Here is a 23,113-nt window from a genome sequence, read left to right as displayed (position 1 = left end):
TAGGAAAATAATTTGAATGTAAACATTTTTTATAAGTAATTATGGCTTGTTCTCCCCTCCTCTCTGAGTACAGCCTATCCAGTAACCTTCAGTCCTGATCCAACAATGTTTGCTGTGTAGTCCTGCTATGCCCTCTCTGGCATTCACAAAGAAAATCTCTAGCTGGCTTTTATTTTTCCTGAGCATGCGTGTCACTGCCCCATTCATGTCAAAAGGAAGGCCATATTATTATTATTATTATTATAATAATACAGGATTTATATTGCGTCAACAGTTTGCACATCGTTTTACAACATTAGGGCAGACAGTACAGTTACAATGCAATTCAATACAGGAGGAATCAGAGCGCCCTACTCGTTAGAGCTTACAATTGAAAAGGGAGGGTCAAGCGATAAAAAAAAGGTAATAACTGTGGGGGATGAGCTGATGGAGAAAGTGGAAGTACAGTTGTTAGGTGGAGGTGGGATAGGCTTCTCTGAAGAGAAGGGTTTTCAGGGAACACCTAAAAGTGGACAGGGTAGGAGATAGCCAGACAGATTGGGGTAGAGAGTTCCATAGAATGGGAGAGGCTTAGGAAAAGTCCTGGAGGTGAGCATGGGAGGAGGTGACAAGGGAGCTGAGAGCAATAGGTCTTGGGAGGAATCAAGAGAAGGATTTGGTTGTTTTTTTGAGACTAGGTTAGTGATGTAGCTAGGGGCCGAGTTGTGAATGGCTTTGTAAGTTATTGTTAGTATTTTTAATTTAATTTGTTGGGAAAGTGGCAGCCAATGAAGAGATTGGCAGATAGGGGTAGCAGACACTGAATGGTTAGTAAGGTGGATGAGTCTGGAAACAGAATTCATGATGGACTGAAGGGGGGTAGCCTATGTAAAGGTAATTCAAGGAGGAGGGAGTTGCAGTAGTCTGTGAATTAGAAGCTTTGTGGTGTCATTGGATAAGAAGAGGCATATTTTGGAGATGTTGTGAGTTGAGGCAGCAAGCTTTTGACAGTGACTGGATGTGGGGGCCAAAAGAAGAGTTCAGAGTCCAGGATTACACCTAGCACTCTGGCATTGGGGGACGGGTTTATGGTTGTGCATTGATCTTGAAGGAGAAGTCAGGGGAAGGGGCACATGGGGGAGGAAATATTATGAGCTCGGTTTTGGATAGAATGAGTTTGAGTAAGTGGCGTGACATCCAGACTGATATGTCAGTCAGTAAATTAGTAATGCGTAAAGAAACTGATGTTGTGACCTGAGGGGTAGAGAGATATATTTGGGTGTGGTCAGCAAAGAAATTATATTGAAAGCCATGGGAGGCTATCAGCTGGCCCAGGTAGGAGGTGTAGATTGAGAATAGGAGAGGTCCAAGAAATTAACCTTGGGGAACCCCGACGGAGAAAGGAAGAGGAGAGGAGGAAGTGGAAATGTAAGTGACACTGAAGGTGCAGTGGGATATGTAGGATGAGTACCAATGAAGAATACATATTCCACAAAACTGCTGGATGCAGCCATTAGTATGATAATTTCATAAGAAAACATGGTGCTGCCATGTCTATGCGCGGTATTAGGTGGAGCCTGCTGGAGGTTATTTTTTGCGAAATCTATGAAGCCATCCCTGATTTATTTAACTGCATGTAATGTGAATTAATTCATTTTTAATGATCCTGAAAGAGCACATCAAAGACTCTAAAGTAGGGTTTTGGCCACTTTCTAACAGCTTATAAGTGCCTGGTGTTAGTTTACATTATAAGGAGTGGCAGGCTACCAAGAGTCTATTCTCAATAGAAAATAAAGGGGAAAAGAAACATGATTTTAGTGCCGCTGTTGTGAACATTAAAGATATATTTCTCTACAATGCCTATACAGTAGCTGCAGGGGTGATTGCGGGCTTGTGTGCAGAATGTGTAAATACGTAAGTGTACAAAGGCTGAGCAAAGATTTACTTTAATGTGATTCTGGAGAATGGGGACGTAGGGGAACAGATAGAAAGATAAGTAGATAATGCCAATTGTGCTTCCTGGTTATTTACCTACTATAGGAAAAGTTCAGATTCACTTTAAGCACACTGCAGTCATGAATAAAAAAGACTAAGTTTATTAGGAAATCTGCACACTTGCAAACATGTGAACAGTACACTGCAATGGAAGCTAAAAGATCTTTAAATGCACTCAGGGGACTAAGCCTATCTCGACATGGCTTACACTTCTCATCAAGGCCTGCCACTACCTTTTGTTATTACCTGCTGATCGGGAAACTCCTTTTTGCTTACCCGTTTGTAATGCTAGAAATGTATTCCCAATATGTAGTATCTTTGTGGCCTTTTACATACAGAAAGTCTGTTTCAAAAGTGTTTGTAAGGCCACGTACACACGGGCAGACTTTTCGATCGGACTGGTCCGACGGACTTTCCGACGGACTTTCAACTGACTTCCGACGGACTTTTTAACGAACGGACTTGCCTACACACGATCACACCAAGGTCCGATGGATTCGTACGTGATCATGTACACCAGACTAAAATAAGGAAGTTGATAGCCAGTAGCCAATAGCTGCCCTAGCGTCGGTTTTTGTCCGTCGGACTAGCATACAGACGAGCGGATTTCTGGGTCCGGCAGAATTACGACGTAAAGATTTGAAGCATGTTCCAAATCTAAGGTCCGTCAGATTTTCGACTGGAAAAGTCCACTGAAGGTCCGATGAAGCCCACACACGATCGGATTGTCCGCCAAACTCGGTCCGTCGGACCAGTTTGGTTGAAAAGTACGCTCGGGTGTACGCTGCATAAGACTTTTTTTACTGACACCATTCAGATTCAAAACAGCCATGGAGTGTTGATAAAGCAAGCAGAAAGTCCCACTATACGCTGCCTGCAGAAAACAAAAGGGGGGGGGGGGGGGGACAAGACCAGTCATCATGCACAAGGAGAGAAATCAGCAGTGACTGATCTTATTACAGAAGCTCCTGCCCAAAGGAAAAGTTTCTTATTTGATAACAGCACAGATCTGGATCTGCATTACGTTGCATCCTTGCTGCCTGTTTTAACCCCTAAAAATCCAGCATAAATCCATTTAGTAAAGGGTTACATCTGGTGGGCCGTACTGCCCACCAATTATGACTGGGGGATAATTTTTGCCACATCACAATGCAAAGCATCATAGCCAAGGCATGTGTGTGCACCCCTACCTATTGCCTTTGCGGCTTTAGGCTGGCCATAGATGAGTCATTTTTTTCGTTAGCAACTAGGGTGAACGAATAAAAAAAAGTCTTAATTTCCCCATTCACACATTCGAGGTTGATGGGGGGACCCACCCTGCTGAGCTAGACTTTCTCACCTTTAGAATACACTGATCAGCACTGGTGGCTATAGTGGGCGCCGCTGATTGAGTGGCAAAAATCCTACTGGGCGGCTGTACAGAAGTGGATCAGCAGATCCACTTCTGTACAATCATCCTGCCCATACATGGGTCTAAATTGGCCGGCACCTTCTCAACTGGCCAAATGTCTTTCCAAATTTCAGTTGTTGGGCAGTAAAAATTCAGCTCAGCTGCCTATTTAGACGAACATAGCCTAATTAACTGGATTTAAGTATAATTCCATTCAACAAGAGAAAGCAGTTAGTGAGCTGATGCATTCCATCTAAGGCCCCTCTCACATGGGGCAGACTCTGCCTGTAGTCCGCCTGTTCAGCGGGGAATCTGTCTACTTAGTATTGACATTTTTATATCAGATGAGACCAAAAAGTGACTTGTGTGCTTCTACAAGACCACTGCAGATATTCATCACTTCTTAGTGTGTAGAATACCTACTTTGCAGCCGCACATTGTGATTCATCTTGCCAGCTCTTATGTCACTACAGGAAGTTAAATCCAGTGATAGGAACCACAATGAGTGGCAGGGGATGGGTTTTGGGCTGGGCACAGGGTGGGCAAATACCTGCAGCGCATGGGTTCAACCAAAGTGGTGATATTTCACATGGGCCTCCAGAAAAATAAATATATTTCTTCTTTTTTACAGGGCTCTCATTGTGTACAGGTGTTCCAAAAGTCACATAAATGATGATGTCAGAAAAAAATAAAATGTTTGCCTGGCTTAAAGTGGTTGTAAAGCCTTACAAGCCACTTTTCACTACAAGTAAGCCTATATTAAGGCTTACCTGTAGCTACCGTGGATATCTCCTAAACCTGCACGGTTTAGAAGATATCCCCTGTATCATCATGTGCCATCATCATCGGCACATGCGCACTGAAGCAATGGCTCGTTCGTGCCGCTGCTTCAGCTGACGTGCCGTCACTGGCGGTTCCTCACAGCTCCAACCACTCACAGCGCCGGAGCCCGCGATACCTGGAAATAACTCCGGGAGACATGTCACCGGGCAGAGCAGTGTGCCGGGACCGCTGTGGGGGCTTCAATCTAAGGTGAGTATTTTATAATGAGCTAGTATGCTATGCATACTAGCTCTTTATGCCTTAGTCTTGCAGGTTTTTTTGTGGATTTACAACCACTTTAGGCTGGCCATACGTGGATTGAAATTTGGCAGCTTCACCAAGGACCGGCCAAATTTTGATCCATGTGTGACCATTGTGGTTAAACAGAAGTCGATCTACTGATTGACTTCTGTTCAACAGGGATGTCGGTATACAGTATTCTCGCCTGATCAGCACTGCAGGCAATAGCCTGCAGTGCTGATCTGTATTCTGAGAGCAGGGGAGTCTCTCCGCTTTCAAAATACAATGACACAGCGGGGAGGATTGCTGATAATTATGTACCTGTGCTTGATAAAAATAACTAAGAGCTGCTACATCAGGCACCCTCTGGTATGAATAAATCATATTATATACAGTATCTCACGAAAGTGAGTACACCTCTCACATTTTTGTAAATATTTTATTATATCTTTTCATGTGACAACACTGAAAAATGACACTTTGCTACAATGTAAAGTAGTGAGTGTACAGCTTGTATAACAGTGTAAATTTGCTGTCCCCTCAAAATAACTCAACGCACAGCCATTAATGTCTAAACCGTTGGCAACAAAAGTGAGTACACCCCCAAGTGAAAATGTCCAAATTGGGCCCAAAGTGTCAATATTTTGTGTGGCCACCATTATTTTCCAGCACTGCCTTAACCCTCTTGAGCATGGAGTTCACCAGAGCTTCATAGGTTGCCACTGGAGGAGGATGCCCCACAGATGCTCAATAGGGTCTGGAGACATGCTTGGCCAGTCCATCACTTTTACCCTCAGCTTCTTTAGCAAGGCAATAGTCATCTTGGAGGTGTGTTTGGGGTCGTGATCAGGTTGGAATACTGAGCTGCAGCCCAGTCTCCAAAGGGATGGGATCATGCTCTGCTTCAGTATATCACAGTACATTCATGGTTCCCTCAATGAACTGTAGCTTTCCAGTGTCGGCAGCCTCAGACCATGACACTCCCACCACTATGCTTGACTTTATCAAGATACACTTGTCTTTGTACTCCTCACCTGGTTGCCGCCACACACGCTTTACACCATCTGAACCAAATAAGTTTATCTGGGTCTCATCATAACATTTACACTGTTATACAAGCTGTACACTCACTACTTTACAATGTAGCAAAGTGTCATTTCTTCAGTGTTGTCACATGAAAAGATAGAATAAAATATTTACAAAAATGTGAGGAGTGTACTCACTTTTGTGAGATACTGTATATAAACATTCCAAGGACCAACAATTGCAGTGAACAATTTCATAAATGAGGATTACTGCTGGAATCAGGGAGAGCTAGAAACTACCAGTCTGTTTACATAAATATGCCAACTTCAATTTCTTATTCCCAATATGTGCCTGCTGCACCATGCACTTGTATAAAAAAGGATCCTGTTCTCTTTAATTTGCTTACTTTGTGTGAAATACCTGGTGTTCCTACTAGTCTCTTTGCTTTCTTATTAAAAACTGACTACCCAAGGCATGAGAGCACAACGTGGTCAGTTTTCTAGCTGTGCTGAAAACTCAGAGTGCTGTCCTCCAATGATCAGACTTCTGCTGGCATGCCCCCCCCCACCCCGCACAGCCATTCACTGGAAAGACCAGAGTGCTGCTGCTTTTCCTCCTCTAGCTCTCTATGGTCCTTATGCTTCTAAAAACAGAGGGTATGAGATTACATATAAAAAAGGCAAAAAGGTATTTGTATTTATAATGGCTTCTAACCAGTTCAGTGCTATAGCGATTTTTTTTTCTTCATTTTTTGCACACATGTAAAAATCTTAATTATTTGGCAATAAAATTACTTAAATCCCCAGAACACTGTATCTTTTCTGAAAGCAGAGGCCCTGTAGAATATAAAGCTGATAGTTTCAAATTATAAAAATATAATAAAATTAAATTTAGTGCAAACACACACAATATAATTGTGTTGATTAAATAAAAACCCAACATGCAAAGTTTTAAAATTACATGCGCCTTTGAAATCGTAAAAAAACTATGGTGCCCAAAAATCTCCATAGGTGATGCTTTAAAAGCTTTTACAGCTCATCAGTTTAAATTTTACGAGGAGCTTCCATACTAGAAATATTGCTCTTATGCCCTGTACACACGGTCGGATTTTCCGAAGGAAAATGTGTGATAGGACCTTGTTGTCGGAAATTTCGACCGTGTATAGGCTCCATCACACATTTTCCATCGGATTTTCCAACACACAAAGTTTGAGAGCAGGATATAAAATTTTCCGACAGCAAAATCTGTTGTCAGAAATTCTGATCGTGTGTACACAAATCCGACGCACAAAGTGCCACGCATGCTCAGAATAAATTAAGAGAAGAAAGCTATTGGCTACTGCCCAGTTTATAGTCCCGACGTATGTGTTTTACGTCACCGCGTTCAGACCGATCGGATTTTCCGACAACTTTGTGTGACCCTGTGTATGTAAGACAAGTTTGAGCCAACATCCGTCGGAAAAAATCCATGGATTTTGTTGTCAGAATGTCCGACCGTGTGTACAGGGCATAACTCTGACGTTCACAGTGATATGTCACAAGTGTGGTGTGACTGTGATTTACATATGTGTGCACACCCTGGGCTGAATTTGCACGTGTGTGCGGGGCAACAGGAGTTACGGCAATTATTTTTAAAAAAAGGGTTTAAACATTTTAATTTTTTTACTTTTATTCATTTATTTATTTTAACTTGATTGCTATCACAAAGGGTTAATAAAACCCCATGTGATATCACTGGGCAGGTGACAGGTACTCTTTTTGGAAACATTAGAGGTCTAATAGATCCCAATATCTCTCCTGCCCTTAACACCATCTAACCTAGCACTGATCGACTCAGTTAGATGTGTCCCCTGGCTGTACCGGCCAGGAAATGGTGGATCTGAAACTGGAAGTGACAAAATCATTGTCACTTCTGGTTTCGTTGTTTGCATGTAAGATTAAGGCATGGATTTGCTTCTGCCTCCCATCTCTCTCTCCCCTGAAGCCAGGGGTTTTGATCCAAGGGTGGAGGGGGCCTGCTGGCAGGAGGGGATGGAAGCGCGCCACCAACTCCATGAACGTGTTTGGCGGCTAGACAGCCATGGCATCACTTTCACCTGGTTGAAGAAAACCCACACAAGCTACTGCAGCCATCAGCTTGTAATTAGAGGTTCACTCTTTGGACATACATAGTATGTTACAAGAGCTTAACTAATAAAATTGAATGGGTTGTTTTTCAAGGTGAGGGTTTACATAGATTTTGACTATAGCCTCATACACACGATCGAATTGTTGGCCAACAAGACCGTGGACTTTTGTTCAAAGGGCGTTGGCCCAAACTTGTCTTGCATACAAACGGCAAGGAATTGTTGGCCAACAAATACGAACGTAGTGACGTACTACGTTGTTTTTTAGCTCTTTAGCGCCACACTTTGGGCTCCTTCTGCTAATTTCGTGTTAGTAGAAGTTTGGTGAATGTTGATTTGCACTTTTCATTTCGCACTTTTCATCTTGCACATTTCAGTTCGTTCCTGAACGGCCGTTCGTCAACTAGCCATGCTGCAAAATCGGAGGCGATAACGTGTTATTTATTATTGGCCTTGGAGTTATTGCTTTGACATTATTTTTTTGGTTGAATAATGATTTGATATATTTTCTATATTTTTGGATGCATAGAATGCATTTTTTGGTTAAGTTCTATTGGCAGATAGCATGTCTAATTTTATTTGTTTTCTTTTTTAATGTACAATAAAAAAAATTGTGGAGAATAATACTTGGCTTGACAGTTTGGGAGTAGACAGTTACATTTAAAATACAATGTAAAATTGACAAGGGACACAACATAGTTGTATCTTTGATCTTAAAAACTATGGGATAATGGTGTTGCCCAAAAAAAAAAGAAAAAAAAAAAAAAAAAGCATAATAATATTATTCTTGATATCACTAGAAAAAAAAGCATTTGAAAATTTGTTTCCAATAACTCCATCAGTATCACCAGCAAAGCAGCTTCATTATCACCCCATTAAAGAAGAAGAGAATTTGCGCTGGATTTCGAGATTTCATAATTTGCCACGTCACGAATGTTAATTCTCCATTACGAACGCTAGTTTACAAGACAGACCGCTTCTGGCTCGTCCTTGCTTCCGAGCTTTTGTCCGATGGACTTGTGTACACACGCTCGGAAAACAGACATCGCGGAAAATTTTAAAACCTACGATCCAACATTTGTCTGCAGAAAATCCGACAACAATTGACCAATGGAGCGTACACTTGATTGAATGTACCGCCAACAGCCTGTCATCGAACATTTCCCGTCGGAAAGTCCAATCGTGTGTACACAGCTTAACTTTTGTACAGGTTTAATAACAGCTTGAATATAAAAAAAAAAAAAATTAAAAAAAATGTAAAAGAATGCAAACAGCAGACACAAAAGGTATTCATTAAATAAGTCTTTAAATAGCCACTCACTGCCAAAAACTTGAAAAACTTGAATTTTTCCCCAGGCCACAACAATCATAAACTTTACACTGCCTCGTAAAATGGAACAAAGAAGGAAAAGTGAAGGTGGAAGAGGAAAAGTCAGAACTTAGGAATTATGAGAAATGCCATGGGGTTTTACAATTTATTCAATTTTAGTTTATATACTGCATAACAGATCTTCTTTATCTGGTATACTGTAAACACTGTATATATTTTGAATTATATTTACTGTGAAAAAGAAAACATTTTAACTAGGGTTGCATCAATGGTACTTGTGAAAATGCTCCGAAACCAATACCTTTGCAGGGCAATTTGAGCCCATACAAAATGAATAGGTTCAAATCGCACTGCAAAGATTCACATGCGATTTGAACAGGAATGTGGAGCGATTTCTGTCCGAATCGCACGCGGTTTCCCACACTGCTCCTGTGTGAACCCAGGCTTGTCAAAGTGATTTCAAACTAAGTTCACACAGCAGCGGTGCGTGAAACCTGCATTCCTGATCAAAACGCAAGTGATTCTTTGCAGTGTGATTTGGGACCATTCATTTTGTTTGGGATCAAATCGCACCACAAAGTTATCAGTGCTCAGTATCAGTGAGTACTGTATTGGAAGTACGGGTACTCATACTCACCGGTAAAAAAAAAGTTTTTGATGCAACCCTAATTTTAAGGCAATTTAGCAACTAATCAGTGCTGATAAATCATTGCCCAGATGGAATAAATATCCCCCTGTGGTATGAGCTACACTAGTAGTAGCGATAAATTGCACACTGCTTTAATTGTGACCAATCAAAACTAATTGTAAGCTTTACAAGAACAATTAGAGTCATTTAAACATCTTTATATTGAGCAGTAGTGCAACTGAGCTACTGAAGCTTTACCCTAGTTATGTCTAACAATTTTGACAGGGGCTCCCACTTCCGCAGCGAAATGAGCCGGTAGTTTGGCCCCTCCTTCCCCCGCAGCCTTCTGGGACACTTCACAGGTCCCAGATGACTGCAGTCCGTTCACAAAACTAAGCATGCTTTGTGCATGTGCAGGAGGAGATCGGCTGTGATTTGTAGCTGCTGACTTAATTTTGTTTTCTGCGGGATTTCTCTTTAAGTGGATTTGTTACCTCTACCGTTATTGTTAGTACATTGCAGTCCTACCTTCTCACAAATCAATGCCAGGGATATATCGCAAAGATACCTGTTTCATTAAAAATATTTATACAGTTAACATCGTGGATCGCTATAAGCGCCCAACACTACAGATGCCAAATTAGTTTATTGATCAAGGTTCAATGTAGTTACTGTGAGAAGCAGACTTTTAGTAGCCCTATGTAGAAGAATAAATTGGTCTCTCTTTAGCACCATCTAGCCTCCTAGCAAGTTTACGTCATCACTGTTAAGCTGCTTTACAGACATACCCCACTTTTAAGTACACAATGGGGTTTATTTACTAAAGATAGAAAGTGCAAAATCAGGCTCACTTCTGCATAGAAACCAATGAGCTTCTAACCCCAGCTTGTTCAATTAAGCTTTGGTAATAAAACCTGGAAGCTCATTGGTTTCTACGCAGAGGTGAACCTGATTTTGCACTTTCTATCTTTAGTAAATAAACCCCAATGTGTACTTAAAAGTGGGGTATGCCTGTACTTACTTTCCCTATGATGTCGCCAGAACTGATAAAACTGTCCTTAACCGGTTCCCGACCGGCGCACGCCAATGTACTTCGGCAGAATGGCACAGCTGGGCAAATGGGCGTACCTGTACGTCCATTTGAATTCCCCGCCATGCCATTGCGTGCGCGCCGGCCGGAAGCTCCGTGAGTCGGGTCGCGGGTCCCGCGGACTCGATCGCTGCGGGGATACACGCGATCGCCTCACGGAGAGGACGAACGGGGAGATGCTGATGTATACAGCATCTCCTCGTTCTGCCTAGTGACAAGTGTCACTGATCACTGCTCCCTGTCATCGGAAGCTGTGATCAGAGTAATGACACACACAGCCCATCCCCCCCTACAGTTAGAATCACTCCCTAGGACATACTTAACCCCTCCCCGCCCCTTAGTGGTTAACCCCTTCACTGCCAGTGTCATTTACACAGTAATCAATGCATTTTTAATCGCACTGACCGCTGTATAAATGACAATGGTCCCAAAAATGTGTCAAAAATGTCCAACATGTCCGCCATAACATCGCAGTCACAATAAAAATCGCTGATTACTAGTAAAAAAAAAAAATATTAATAAAAATGCCATAAAACTATCCCCTATTTAGTAAATGCTATAACTTTTGCGCAAACCAATCAATAAACGCTTATTGCGATTTTTTTTACCAAAAATATGTAGAAGAATACGATCGGCCTAAACTGAGGAAAAAAAATGTTTTTTTATATATTTTTGGGGGATATTTATTATAGCAAAATGTAAAAAAAAAAACGCGTTTTTTTTCAAAATTGTCGCTCTTATTTTGTTTATAGCACAAAAAAAAAAAAAAAAAAGAAAAAAAAAAAAATCGCAGAGGTGATCAAATACCACCAAAAGAAAGCTCTATTTGTGGGAAAAAAAGGACGTAAATTTTGTTTGGGAGCCACGTCGCAAGACTGCGCAATTGTCAGTTAAAGAGCGACGCAGTGCCGAATTGCAAAAAACGCTCTGGTCAGGAAGGGGGTAAAATCTTCTGGGGCTGAAGCGGTTAAAGCGGACCTTCAGTAATTTTTTCAACTTTCCATCTTTTAAATCTTCTGCTCTTGTTGTTTTAACTTTGGATAGTAAAACATTTTTTTCTGCCAGCAAATACCTTATACAGCCCACTTCCTGTTTCTTGTCTGGTAAAAAGCCTAGGCTTATGACATCATCCACAGCTCTCTTTCTCACTATCATGAGAGTTTGCCAGGAAGGGAGGGGGGATGAGTCATAAGAGGGTCAATGAGAGCTGCAAGGCTGCAGAGCTGGAGGTGAGCCTCTGTGTGTGTGTAAATCCAGGAATCGGACAGACAGCAGCTTCAGCTGCCAACAATTAAAATGACTGCATCCAGATTTAGTGGATGGAGATTTCTGCAGCATATTTGGCAAGTACAGAATCACAGTATATATAAAATAATATGCAAAGTGGTTGGAGGGAAGCTTCAGAATGGAGGGAAGCTTCAGATGTTTTTATTACAAATTATGTGAGCAGACTGCAGTTCCTCTTTAACATGGTTTTATCCTTTTGCAGTGCTCACTTGCAGGGGCATCTGCCCTTCCTAGGGTTGCCACCCATCTAGCATTATGGTCAACTGAGCTGGCAAGTATGGAGGAAGGGCTAGGGTTGCCACCTTATCCCTTTAAACCCAAACACATATTAATTATACAGGTTCTGTGGCTGATTAAGGTGGTAATTATACTCACTTAGTGCCTTATCTGCATTAATTAATATGTGTAATTAATATGTGTTCAGGTTTAAAGGGATAAGGTGGCAACCCTAGCCCTTCCTCCATACTTGCCAGCTCAGTTAACCATAATGCTCCCCTTCGTACCGCAAGTTGAAGCAACTCTAGCAATTCGAACTGTAGAATTCAGTGACCTTAAGCATGAGGGGCAATGCTGAGGTTGTAATGCTCACACCTGGTTATGGCTATAAAATTTTAATCTCCGTTCTGTTACTAAGACTGCTTTCACACTGGGGGGGGAGGGGGCGAGTCCATTACGGTAAAGCGCTGCTAATTTTAGCAGCGCCTTTACCGCTGTTTAAGTGGCACTTTAGGCTAGCGGGGCGCTTTTAACCCTCAAGAAGGGGTTAAGTGCGCCTGTGTTGCGGTGCTTTCGAATCGCTGCTCATTCATTCCAATGGGCAGGGGTGGTGTAGGAGCAGTGTATACACCGCCCCAAAGATGCTGCTTGCAGGACCTTTTTTTTCCCCTCCCACAAGCGCACCGCTTTCACGCTGGGGAGGCATGAGAGGTAGTTTTCAGGCGCTTTACAGGTGCTATTTTTAGCGCTAAAACCCCTTGAAAACTGTCTCGGTGTGAAAGGGGTCTAAAAGTACCCTACAGACACCCTATGTCCAATTAAGCTGCAACCATTTGCATTGAGCAATGGTTGTATGTTTGTAAGTGCACCTGGACAGCTATTCCCTGGCTGGGCATTGGTTGAATGGATTTCTCAGTTATTTTCCCCTAATTTAAACCGGCAGTAGGAATGTATCCATTGCCATTATGTTAAATAGGAGTATTGACTGATTACTAACTACTGTGCTCCTCCTCCTTTCTCCATAGTCATAAATATGCCTACTTGGCTCAGCCAAATGTGCTTTCAGTGGTAAGAAGATATCAAACAATGCATTGTTATAAAATGAAAAAAAAAATTAAAAAGGTGTATGCTATCCATTGAATCTAATACCCATGTCGTCTCCCTAAAATTAGGGGGGGAATTCTGTCCGTTCAGCACATGCTGATAAAAAAAGAATCCCAAAAATGAGTAGAGCAAATAGGAAACAATTGCACCGCAACCATCTTGACACACTACTTTTATTCTTTGTTTTAAAAGTATAAAAGGCGCCTTCCCATGAAGAACGCCACATAAATACCTCCATAAAAAAGTGTGCTAACAACCAGCACCAACTTTATGCATGCTTCGGCATTTTTTGAATGCATGCAAGAGACTTTCTAAAAAACGGTCTGCACCAATCTTTATGAATTCCAGGGTACATTCACAATTAGAAATTCGATTACTTTTGAAATCAAGCCCAGTGAGTCTAAACAGACTCATGAAAAACGTAGTGCTATCATAGGCGTGCGCAGGAGGTATGCCAAGTGTGTCTGGGCACACCCTAATCACTCTGTGCAGTGGCAACTCCCCCTACTGCTCGGGCTTTCCCCCATATTGCGCCCCCCACCGAAGTGCTGCTTGCTGGCTTCCCTCTTTCCCTCTCATCTCTCCCTGGCTGCTGTGGGGGATGTTTCAGGATGTAGAGTGGAGGAAGGGGCTAATCAATATGTCATTTACCTGTTTCTTCATTTTGTAAATGAACACACTCACTCACTGTGTTAACTCATAACTGAAACATAGCAAACTGTGTTTACTATGCTTCAGTTTGTGAATGAACAGGATGCCGCTTAGCACAGAGCACTTCCCATTCATTCATTGTCCCATGCAGCTGAGGCTGCAGAAAAAGGCATGCGTGTTTGAGCTTTGGGGTGCACACCCTAATGCAATGGGCTGCGCACACCTATGAGTGCTATAGATTTCACTGGAAAGCTCTGTAAGAGTTGATTTACAAAATCGAGTGCAGCTGTGCATGGTAGCCAATCAGCTTCTAACTTCAGCTTGTTCAATTGGGCGTTCACAAAAAAAAAAAAAACTGGAAGCCGATTAGTGTCTATGCAGAGCTGCACCAGATTTTGCACATCAACCCTTGTGATCCTTACATAGTTACATAGTAGGTGAGGTTGAAACAAAGACACAAGTCCATCAAGTCCAACCTATGTGTGTGATTATATGTCAGTATTACATTGTATATCCCTGTATGTTGTGGTCGTTCAGGCGCTTATCTAATAATTTCTTGAAACTATCGATGCTCCCCGCTGAGACCACCGCCTGTGGAAGGGAATTCCACATCCTTGCCACTCTTACAGTAAAGAACCCTCTACGTAGTTTAAGGTTAAACCTCTTTTCTTCTCATTTTAATGTGTGGCCATGTGTCTTGTTAAATTCCCTTATGCAAATTCTTGATCCTATTAGATCAAGAATAAACACATTACCTGTCATACTGCAGAACCCAAAGTATTCGTCTTCATCAAACGTAAAAATAAATAACATTCGAAGATCCCTGTAACCTAAATCTATCAAACAAGCAAGCCCTGTAAATTGAAGTGCAATATACTGTGCAGTAAATTGTTCTCTTGATCAAGTACTAGCTGAATCAGTGTGCTGTTTTAAAAACAAATTCATCAAACAGACAGTGGAACACTTTTCTACAGTCTCACAATGCTGATTTCGTGTTTCTATAATAATAGAGTAGGTGATTCTTGTCTCTACCTGCAATGTTAAAAGTAAAAGCAGTAACATTCACAATGCCCCAATTCACTTTCTATTTCTATTTTTATTTTCAATTTCTAGTAGCTTGCCATTCTCTTTTTCAAAAAGTATCTATGTCATTTAAAGGACACTTATTTTCATAGTTTCCTTAGTGTATATATTCCTTCAATATGATGCACATACTTTTTTTTTACTGTAAAGAAGCAGTGGTCTTACCTCTGTTCCCATAATTCATTGTAGAAGACTGAGAAGATCTTGGCTTTTGCCTCTTGACGGTCATCATGACTTGTTCTTTGACCCGTTGGTCTCTGCTCGTCCCACTTTTAACATGCATGTCCGAGGGCAATGCCAGAGAAGATTCATTTTGCCACACAAAGACTTCCGATGCTAAAGCCGTCTTCATCGGGGATGGTGAATTCAACATGGCCAGAGTCTTTCCTATACGTCTATGAGCAGAACTGTGTTCTTTTTCTATGTTTATGAAACTACCTGTAGAATTGTACAAGACAAAATCCAGAGAAAATGGATACTTGCTCTCCTCTACACTTCCAAAGGTGTCTGGTTCGGACAGCTTCCTGAAAGCCTGTACTGGTTTGAAAAGGTGTATCTGCTTTTGTATGACACACCTCAATACTCCCAACCCCGCCCTGGTTGTGACTAAAAACGAGTTCATACAAAATACTGCTGCTAAGGAGAATACATCTAATTTCACAAAATATTGGACGGATGGATGTGACAGTTATATATATGCTAGTAAAGAGATTGCTGCAGTAATGTCCTGAATGCACTGTGAATTAGTAATGTATACAACCAACTAACACGTAATTAGCTCTTACAGTTATTCTATGCTGATTTCCTTTTTTTTTTGAGCAGATAGATATGTGCTGTATCTTATACGCACATAGAACGCATTCAAGCTCTACAGGTAATTTGGTTATTAGGTAACATATGGGTGTCAGTTTTACACATAATGCAACACATTCATATGTTGTGTCTCATAGTTTGTTGGGCATTCAGTGCTGTACACACACACCCAGAAGTCATATGCATGCATAATCATGCTGTCATACACGCTTACTTAGTAGACGAAAAGCCGCACCTCAGACACAACACAGACTTCAGACCTGTTCTCTCATATAACCTATGCCGTACCAGTGCTAGATGATCGCTTGCTTTCTTATCATTTGTTTACTATCATGCTGTCTTCTGTTACCTTATTCAGAATTGTCAGGTAGAACGTTCATGTCATATGAAAGATCTTCCTGTCAAAGCAGGGTATTTAAAACATTTTTGAGGTCAAGGTGGCACCAGGTAAAACATTTTTGGTAGGCAACAGACAGTAATAAAGTGCCCAGATAAGGTAAAAGAAGGGGGCAGTGTTGAATTGTTATGCCGCGTACACACGATCGGACTTTACGGCATACTTGGTCTGGCGTACCGGATTTCGTCGGACAATTCGATCGTGTGTGGGCTCCAGCGGACTTTGTTTTTTCAAAAGTTTGACGGACTTAGATTTGAAACATGTTTCAAATCTTTCCGACGGACTCGAGTCCAGTCGAAAAGTCTGCTCGTCTGTATGCTAGTCTGACGGACAAAAACCGACGCTAGGGCAGCTATTGGCTACTGGCTATGAACTTCCTTGTTTTAGTCCGGTCGTACGTCATCACATACGAATCCGTAGGACTTTGGTTGATCATGTGTAGGCAAGTCCGTTCAGTCGTAAAGTCCGTCGAAAAGTCCGCCAGGTAAAGTATGCTGTAAAGTCCGGTCGCGGCATAAGTCTTTTAACTTGCTGCACATTCTCACTGGCAAGTTGTATACTTGCACAACACTTGAAGCAGTTCTAGTTGACACTTTTCCAATTTGTAGCAAATTTGCATGGCAAGTCTCTAGCAAGAGCAAAGTTGCAGTAGTGAGTCTACAGCAAGAGCTCTGCAAGTCTACAGCATGAAAATTCAGCCACAGTGACCCCTGTGGGTTAAAAATATTGCACAACATAACTGAATCAGAACTTGTAGCAGATTTTCAGAATGTTTGCAAAGAAAGTTGATCTGGAGTCATGCAATGCGGAATTACTGCAATAGTGCAACAAACTTGTGAAGCCTGGTAAGTCTAGCAATAGCTTAGCAAGCCATTTTCAAACTTGCAGCTCAATTGCTTGCTAAGTGATGCACTATTCTGTTATTGATGACAGCTTCAAACATTTCTGCTCATGTGGCTAGAGTCTGCCACCCCGGGATGAATTTATTTGCAGCTTAATGTCAATGGAACATTGAAGCACTGTGGAATTCCATGTATCTTGATGGCAAACTTGCAAAGCATAGATGCTCCCTAGCCAGGACCAGCCATAACCTATAAGCACCACCCTCCATTTTGAATCACCTAGCTTGAAAATAGAGCCTCTCACATGCTGGAGAATTATGTCCTTTACTAAATATTGTGGCACTATAAAGAGAACCCCCCTTTTTTTTAGGGGGGGGTATATTTTTACTTTTTGTAAATATTTTTTTTTTGTGGCAACATAAATTTAGGGTCAAAAACTTCCAACGGTTTTTATGGTCATTTGTTGCCCACTGACTTCATATATAACTAGCAGAGAAAACAAGCAGTCGAACTATTGACACAAGCAACATTGGTCACAAAACTGAAGTAAGCAGCTGATTTGTTGATAAGGGCAACTAATATGATCATATTAGTTACAGTGGATATAACAAGTCTAAACACCCCTGTTAAAATGTCAGGTTTCTGTGATGTAAAAAAATGAGACAAAGAAAAATAATTTCAGAACTTTTTCCACCTTTAATGTGACCTATAAACTGTACAACTCAGTTAAAAAATAAACTGAAATCTTTTAGCTGGGGGGAAGTAAAAATAAAAAAACGAAAATAATGTGGTGGCATAAGTGTGCACACCCTCCTATAACTGGGGCTGTAGCTGTTTTCAGAATTAAGCAATCACATTCAAACTCATGTTAAATAGGTGTCAGTACACACCTGCCATCATTTAAAGTGCCTCTGATTAACCCAAAAAAAGTTCAGCTGTTTTAATAGTTCTTTCCTGACATTTTCTTAGTCGCATCCTACAGCAAAAGCCATAGTCCACAGAGAACTTCCAAAGCATCAGAGGGATCTCATTGTTAAAAGGTATCACTCAGGAAAGGGTACAAAAGAATTTCCAAGGCATTAGATATACCATGGAACACAGTGAAGACAGTCATCATCAAGTGGAGAAAATATGACACAACAGTGACATTACCAAAAACTGGACGTCCCTCCAAAATTGATGAAAAGACGAGAAGAAAGCTGGTCAGAGGCTGCCAAGAGTCCTACAGCAACATTAAAGAAGCTGCAGAAATATCTGGCAAGTACTGTCTGTGTGGTACATGTAACAACACTCTCCCGTATTCTTCATATATCTCAGCTATGGGGTAGAGTGGCAAGACGGAACCTGAAGCAAACAGAACATGAATAAAAACATCCAAGCCCGTCTAAATTTTGCAAAAACACATCTGAAGTCTCCCAAAAGCATGTAGGAAAATGTGTTATGGTCTGATGAAACTGAGGTTGAAATTTTTGGCCATAATTCCAAAAGATTTGTTTGGCGCAAAAAACACTGCACATCACCAAAAGGACACCATACCTGCAGTGAAGCATGGTGGTGGTAGCATCATGCTTTTGGGCTGTTTTTATTCAGCTGGAACAGAGGCCTTATTCAAGGTAGAGGGAATTGTGAACAGTTAAAAATATCAGTCAATATTGGCACAAAACCTTTGGGCTTCTGCTAGAAAGCTGAACATGAAGAGGAATGTCATCTTTCAGCATGACAACAACCCAAAGCATACATCCAAATCAACAAAAGAATGGCTTCACCAGTAGAAGATTAAAGTTTTGGAATGGCCCAGCCAAAGCCCAGACCTGAATTCCCTTGAAAATCTGTGGGGTGATCTGAAGAGGGCTGTGCACAGGAGATGCCCTCGCAATCTGACAGATTTGGAGTGTTTTTGCAAAGAAGAGTGGGCAAATATTGCCAAGTCAAGATGTGCAATGCTGATAGACTCATACCCAAAAAGACTGAGTGCTGTAATAAAAGCAAAAGGTTCTTTAACAAAGTATTATGCCCCATACACACGTCAGAAATTCTGCCAGCAAAAGTTGGATGTGAGCTTTTGGTCAGAAATTCCAACCATGTGTATGCTCCATTGGACTTTTGCTGGCAGAATTCCAGCCAGCAAAAGATTGAGAGCAGGTTCTCTATTTTTCGGTCGGAAAAAGTTCCTGTCCAAAAATGCATTCATCTGTATGCAATTCAGATGCGCAAAAAATTGCGCATGCTCGGAAGCAATTCGACGCATGCTCTGAAGCATTGAACTTCATTTTCTCGGCTCGTCGTAGTGTTGTATGTCACCGCGTTCTTGACGGTCGAAATTTCAGAGAACTTTTGTGTGACCGTGTGTATGCAAGGCAAGCTTGAGCGGAATTCTGTCGGAAAAACCATCCAAGAATTTCTGAGCGTGTGTATGGGGCATTAGTTTAAGGGTGTGCTCATTTATGCAACCATATTATTTTATTTTTTTTTATTTTTACTTCCCTCCACCTAAAAGATTTCAGTTTGTTGTTCAACTGAGTTGGACAGTTTATAGGTCACATTAAAGGTGGAAAAAGTTCTGAAATTATTTATTTTTGTTTCTCATTTTTTTACATCACAGAAAACTGGTGTTTTAACAGGGGTGTGTAGACTTTTTATATCCATTGTACCTGGCGTATTGTGAAAAACAGTATTAGTGCTATGCTCCATTAATAAATACAATCTTTGGTCTAAGATAAAGATTTTTTCACTTGTTTGAAATTCTCAAAAAAACAAATCATACTACACAAGTTCCACATAAGGAAAGCATTAAGGTGGATGCATGGTGAAACGGTTATTCATGTGAAACAATAGGTACACCCCAAGGAATTTTCTGACTAAGATCAAGATATGGATCAAAGAGCTTGATTTAAATAGTGCTTACAGAAAATGTTGCTATACTTAAGCAAATTACATACATTTGACATGGTATATTCATTTTTATGATCTATATGAAAGAAAATGCAGATCCGTCACATGATAAAAGAAAGTACACCTCTTCATTTGCCACCACTTTAAATCCATGAAATTAGAATTGGGTGCTCCTGATTAGATAAAAACAATTAAAACCTTTTTCCGGGGAGTGCTAGTGGAATCTGTCTTATTTAATAAGCTTCAGATATGTAGGGTCTGATGCTATCATCATGTCAATATCAACAGAGCCTTTAAAGCGGAGCTCCACCCAAAAGGGGAAGCTCCACTTGTCTGCAACCCCCACCCTACCCCCATCCCCTGCCACATTTTGGCACCTTTGGGGTGGGGGGGCGGGGAGACAGGTACCTAGTTTTGACAGGTACCTGCTCCCACTTCTGGGTGAGTTCGCTGCCGGAAGCTCTGCCCCCCTTCCCCTGGACTCATTGCTGGCCAGTTCAGTACTCTCCAGCGCTTTGCCTTAAACCATATTTGGGTGCTTTTTGACCTGTGCTTTGTGTCATTGTCCTGCTGTAAGACCCATGACCTCTGATGGAAATCCAACGCTCAGACACTGGGCCCTACATTGCACCCCCGAATTCTTTGATAGTCTTCAGATTTCATAATGTCATGCACACAGTAAAAGCATCCAGTGCCTGAAGCAGCAAAGCAACCCCAAAACATCAGAGAACCTCCACCATGTTTTTTTTTCTTTAAACATCTCATTTCTTTTTCTGAAAACTGTAGAATGATGGGCTTTACTAAAAAGCCATAATTTAGTTTCATCTATCCATAGCACATTCTCCCAAAAGGATTTTGACTTCCTCAGGTACGTTTTGGCAAACTGATCAATTTTTCTCTTTCGTCCATGTCCGGGAAGATTAGCTATAGTGCCATAGGCTGTAAACTTATTGACAATATTGTGCACAGTGAACACAGGAACATCTCTGGAGATGGACTTGTAACCTTGAGATTGTCCATGCTTTTCCACAATTAATGTTCTGAAATCCTCAGACAATTCTTTGCTGCTCTTTCTCTTCTCCATGCTCCATGTGGCCACAGAGACATACAATAGAAAGGTTGAGCCAATTTGTCACCATTTTGACTGGTTGCCGGTGTGATTTCTATATTGCCATTCCCTGTTAATTAATACAAGTGAGGTTAATTACAAATTACAGGAGTATCACAAACTTGGAATGCAATTATTTCTTACAATCTAGTCCCTTTTTAGAGTTTTGTGTGGAATGTGTCAGATTTGGCTTTTTGTTTCTCCACTTTTTTGTGTCATACTAATGCAAACAAAATAAATGAACATGAGAATGCCTAAACATTTGTAATTGCAACAATTTTCTGAGCAAAGTGGTGCACTGCCTGACAGAAATGCAAGGGTGCCAATATTTTTGGCCATGACTGTATAGCAGTGGATACATCAAGGGCATTTTTTCTATGCATGTTCCCTGTGACAATATACACTCTCAACCCCAACCTGCACAGAGATTTGCTAGCTCACGACGGGCAACAATCTAAGTGCTAGCAGACAGAGTGGCTGTCACTGTAGTTGGTTAACTCTGTGGTGAACTCATACACACACTGTAGCCAATGCCACGTGATTTAATAGAAACATACACCACCAATCACAGCAAAATACAGTAAATGTCTGTATCATTAGCTGCCATATCCAGACAGTTTATAACATGGTAGCTTTCTTCAAAGAGGAATTGAAGTGTTTATAAACCTCTGAAATGAAAAATTAGCAAAGCATATCAGTCTATAGTGTGTACTTGCCTCAATCTATCTCACTTATCTCATTTTTCCCTATGAGACTCAGATCTCAGATTGCACACTGCACAGTGCAGAGCAGAGAGTGGAGTGCAAATTCAGATTCCAGCCCCGTGCCTCCTGAAGGCTAGGAAATACCCTTTGATATGTGTATTATGAAAGCTGTAGAGGAGAGGGGGGGTGCAGATAAACAGGTACAGCCTATGTAGGAGTATTTAAAGTATAACTAAATGCAAAACTTTTTTTTTTAGTTTTGGATACAGTGCAGAGGGATTAGAACACCTGTCAGTTTTTCTTTTTTTTGCTGTCTGTGCCCCTGTTAAGGGGATCCCCCTCTCTTTTTGTCTTGTTTACTATTATCATTGAAAGTGAATGTAAAAGACAATCCCAAATTTTGGGTTGTCACCAGAAAAGTAATAGGGGGAAATCTTCCAGTGGGGGACACTAGTTCTGGTGACCTGGGGGTCCCAAAGAAATTCCCTTACTTTGCAAGGATTTGCACTCACTTCCTGTTTGATTATGGGACAGGAAGTGAAAGGAAATCCCTGCAAAGGGACACAGTCGGTGAAAAAAACTCTGACAGGGGTTATAACCCTCCTTTGCTCTATCCAAAAAAGTTTTGCCTATAGTTCTACTTTAATTCATCATTGGGTATCACCAGAGGTTAGTCAATTTAGTGGGTATATGTAAGGCTTTATTATTACTTTAAAAAGTAAAGTGTTCAATACGCTGGATCATTCAACTTCGGAAACGTTAGTGGGCTAATTTCGATTCTCGAAATGCTAATTTTTATGTCAAAAAGCAAACCAACATGTCGGTTTTCTAAACATTAGTAGTTGAAGCGATCGAAAACAGTTCAAACAAATCTACAGGGCATGTCCATGGTAAAATGCAACCCTGGATCGTGTAATCAATTGACAAAAAAATCTACTGTTTATGTTGTTATCGATCCATAATATTTTGATAATTGGATGACATCTATTGATACAATGATGGTGTTATTGCATGCACATTCGACAGATCTTTAGAAATCTGACCATTTTTTAAAATGATTTTCCAACCATGTATGGCCAGCTTAACTCAATCCCCTCTGGGTGATCAATGTACATTGCAAGGATTTTAACAAACTTTGATGCAGATTCCTACCTGATTCTGCTCTGAAGAAAAAGCTGTCTGTTTGATTACATCAATGTGTACAGTGAATCTGAATGGGAGTGACTTTTTCATTTGCAATGTTTTATTTAGGAAAGTTACAGGGTCTGCATCCCTTTGTTAGAGAGGATGTATAACATTTTGACTTGTATCTTAGTGCACACTTCTGGGAAAACAGTGAGCCAACCATACAAGCAAATTGCTCGACATGTGCAAATCATTTTGTTACAAAT

General features: G+C 41.0%; 1 protein-coding gene across 2 annotated transcripts in view; it reads right to left on the bottom strand.

The window, feature by feature from the left end:
• The window catches only part of PKP1 (plakophilin 1), a 108,079-nt gene extending 92,458 nt beyond the window's left edge, over positions 1-15,621 (bottom strand). The window contains exon 1 of one of the 2 annotated variants that reach the window (XM_073615978.1): positions 15,132-15,621. In XM_073615978.1, the coding sequence (XP_073472079.1) occupies positions 15,132-15,588 (457 nt within the window). In that variant the 5' untranslated portion in view covers positions 15,589-15,621. The remainder of the gene's footprint in view (positions 1-15,131) is intronic. The other variant, XM_073615977.1, reaches the window with a different exon arrangement.
• Between the last annotated feature and the right edge of the window lie 7,492 nt (positions 15,622-23,113).

Source organism: Aquarana catesbeiana, linkage group LG02, assembly GCF_042186555.1.
Source record: "Aquarana catesbeiana isolate 2022-GZ linkage group LG02, ASM4218655v1, whole genome shotgun sequence".
Taxonomy (NCBI): domain Eukaryota; kingdom Metazoa; phylum Chordata; class Amphibia; order Anura; family Ranidae; genus Aquarana; species Aquarana catesbeiana.
The sequence above is the reverse complement of the archived record's forward strand: the minus strand, read 5'-3'. Positions and strand labels throughout refer to the sequence as shown.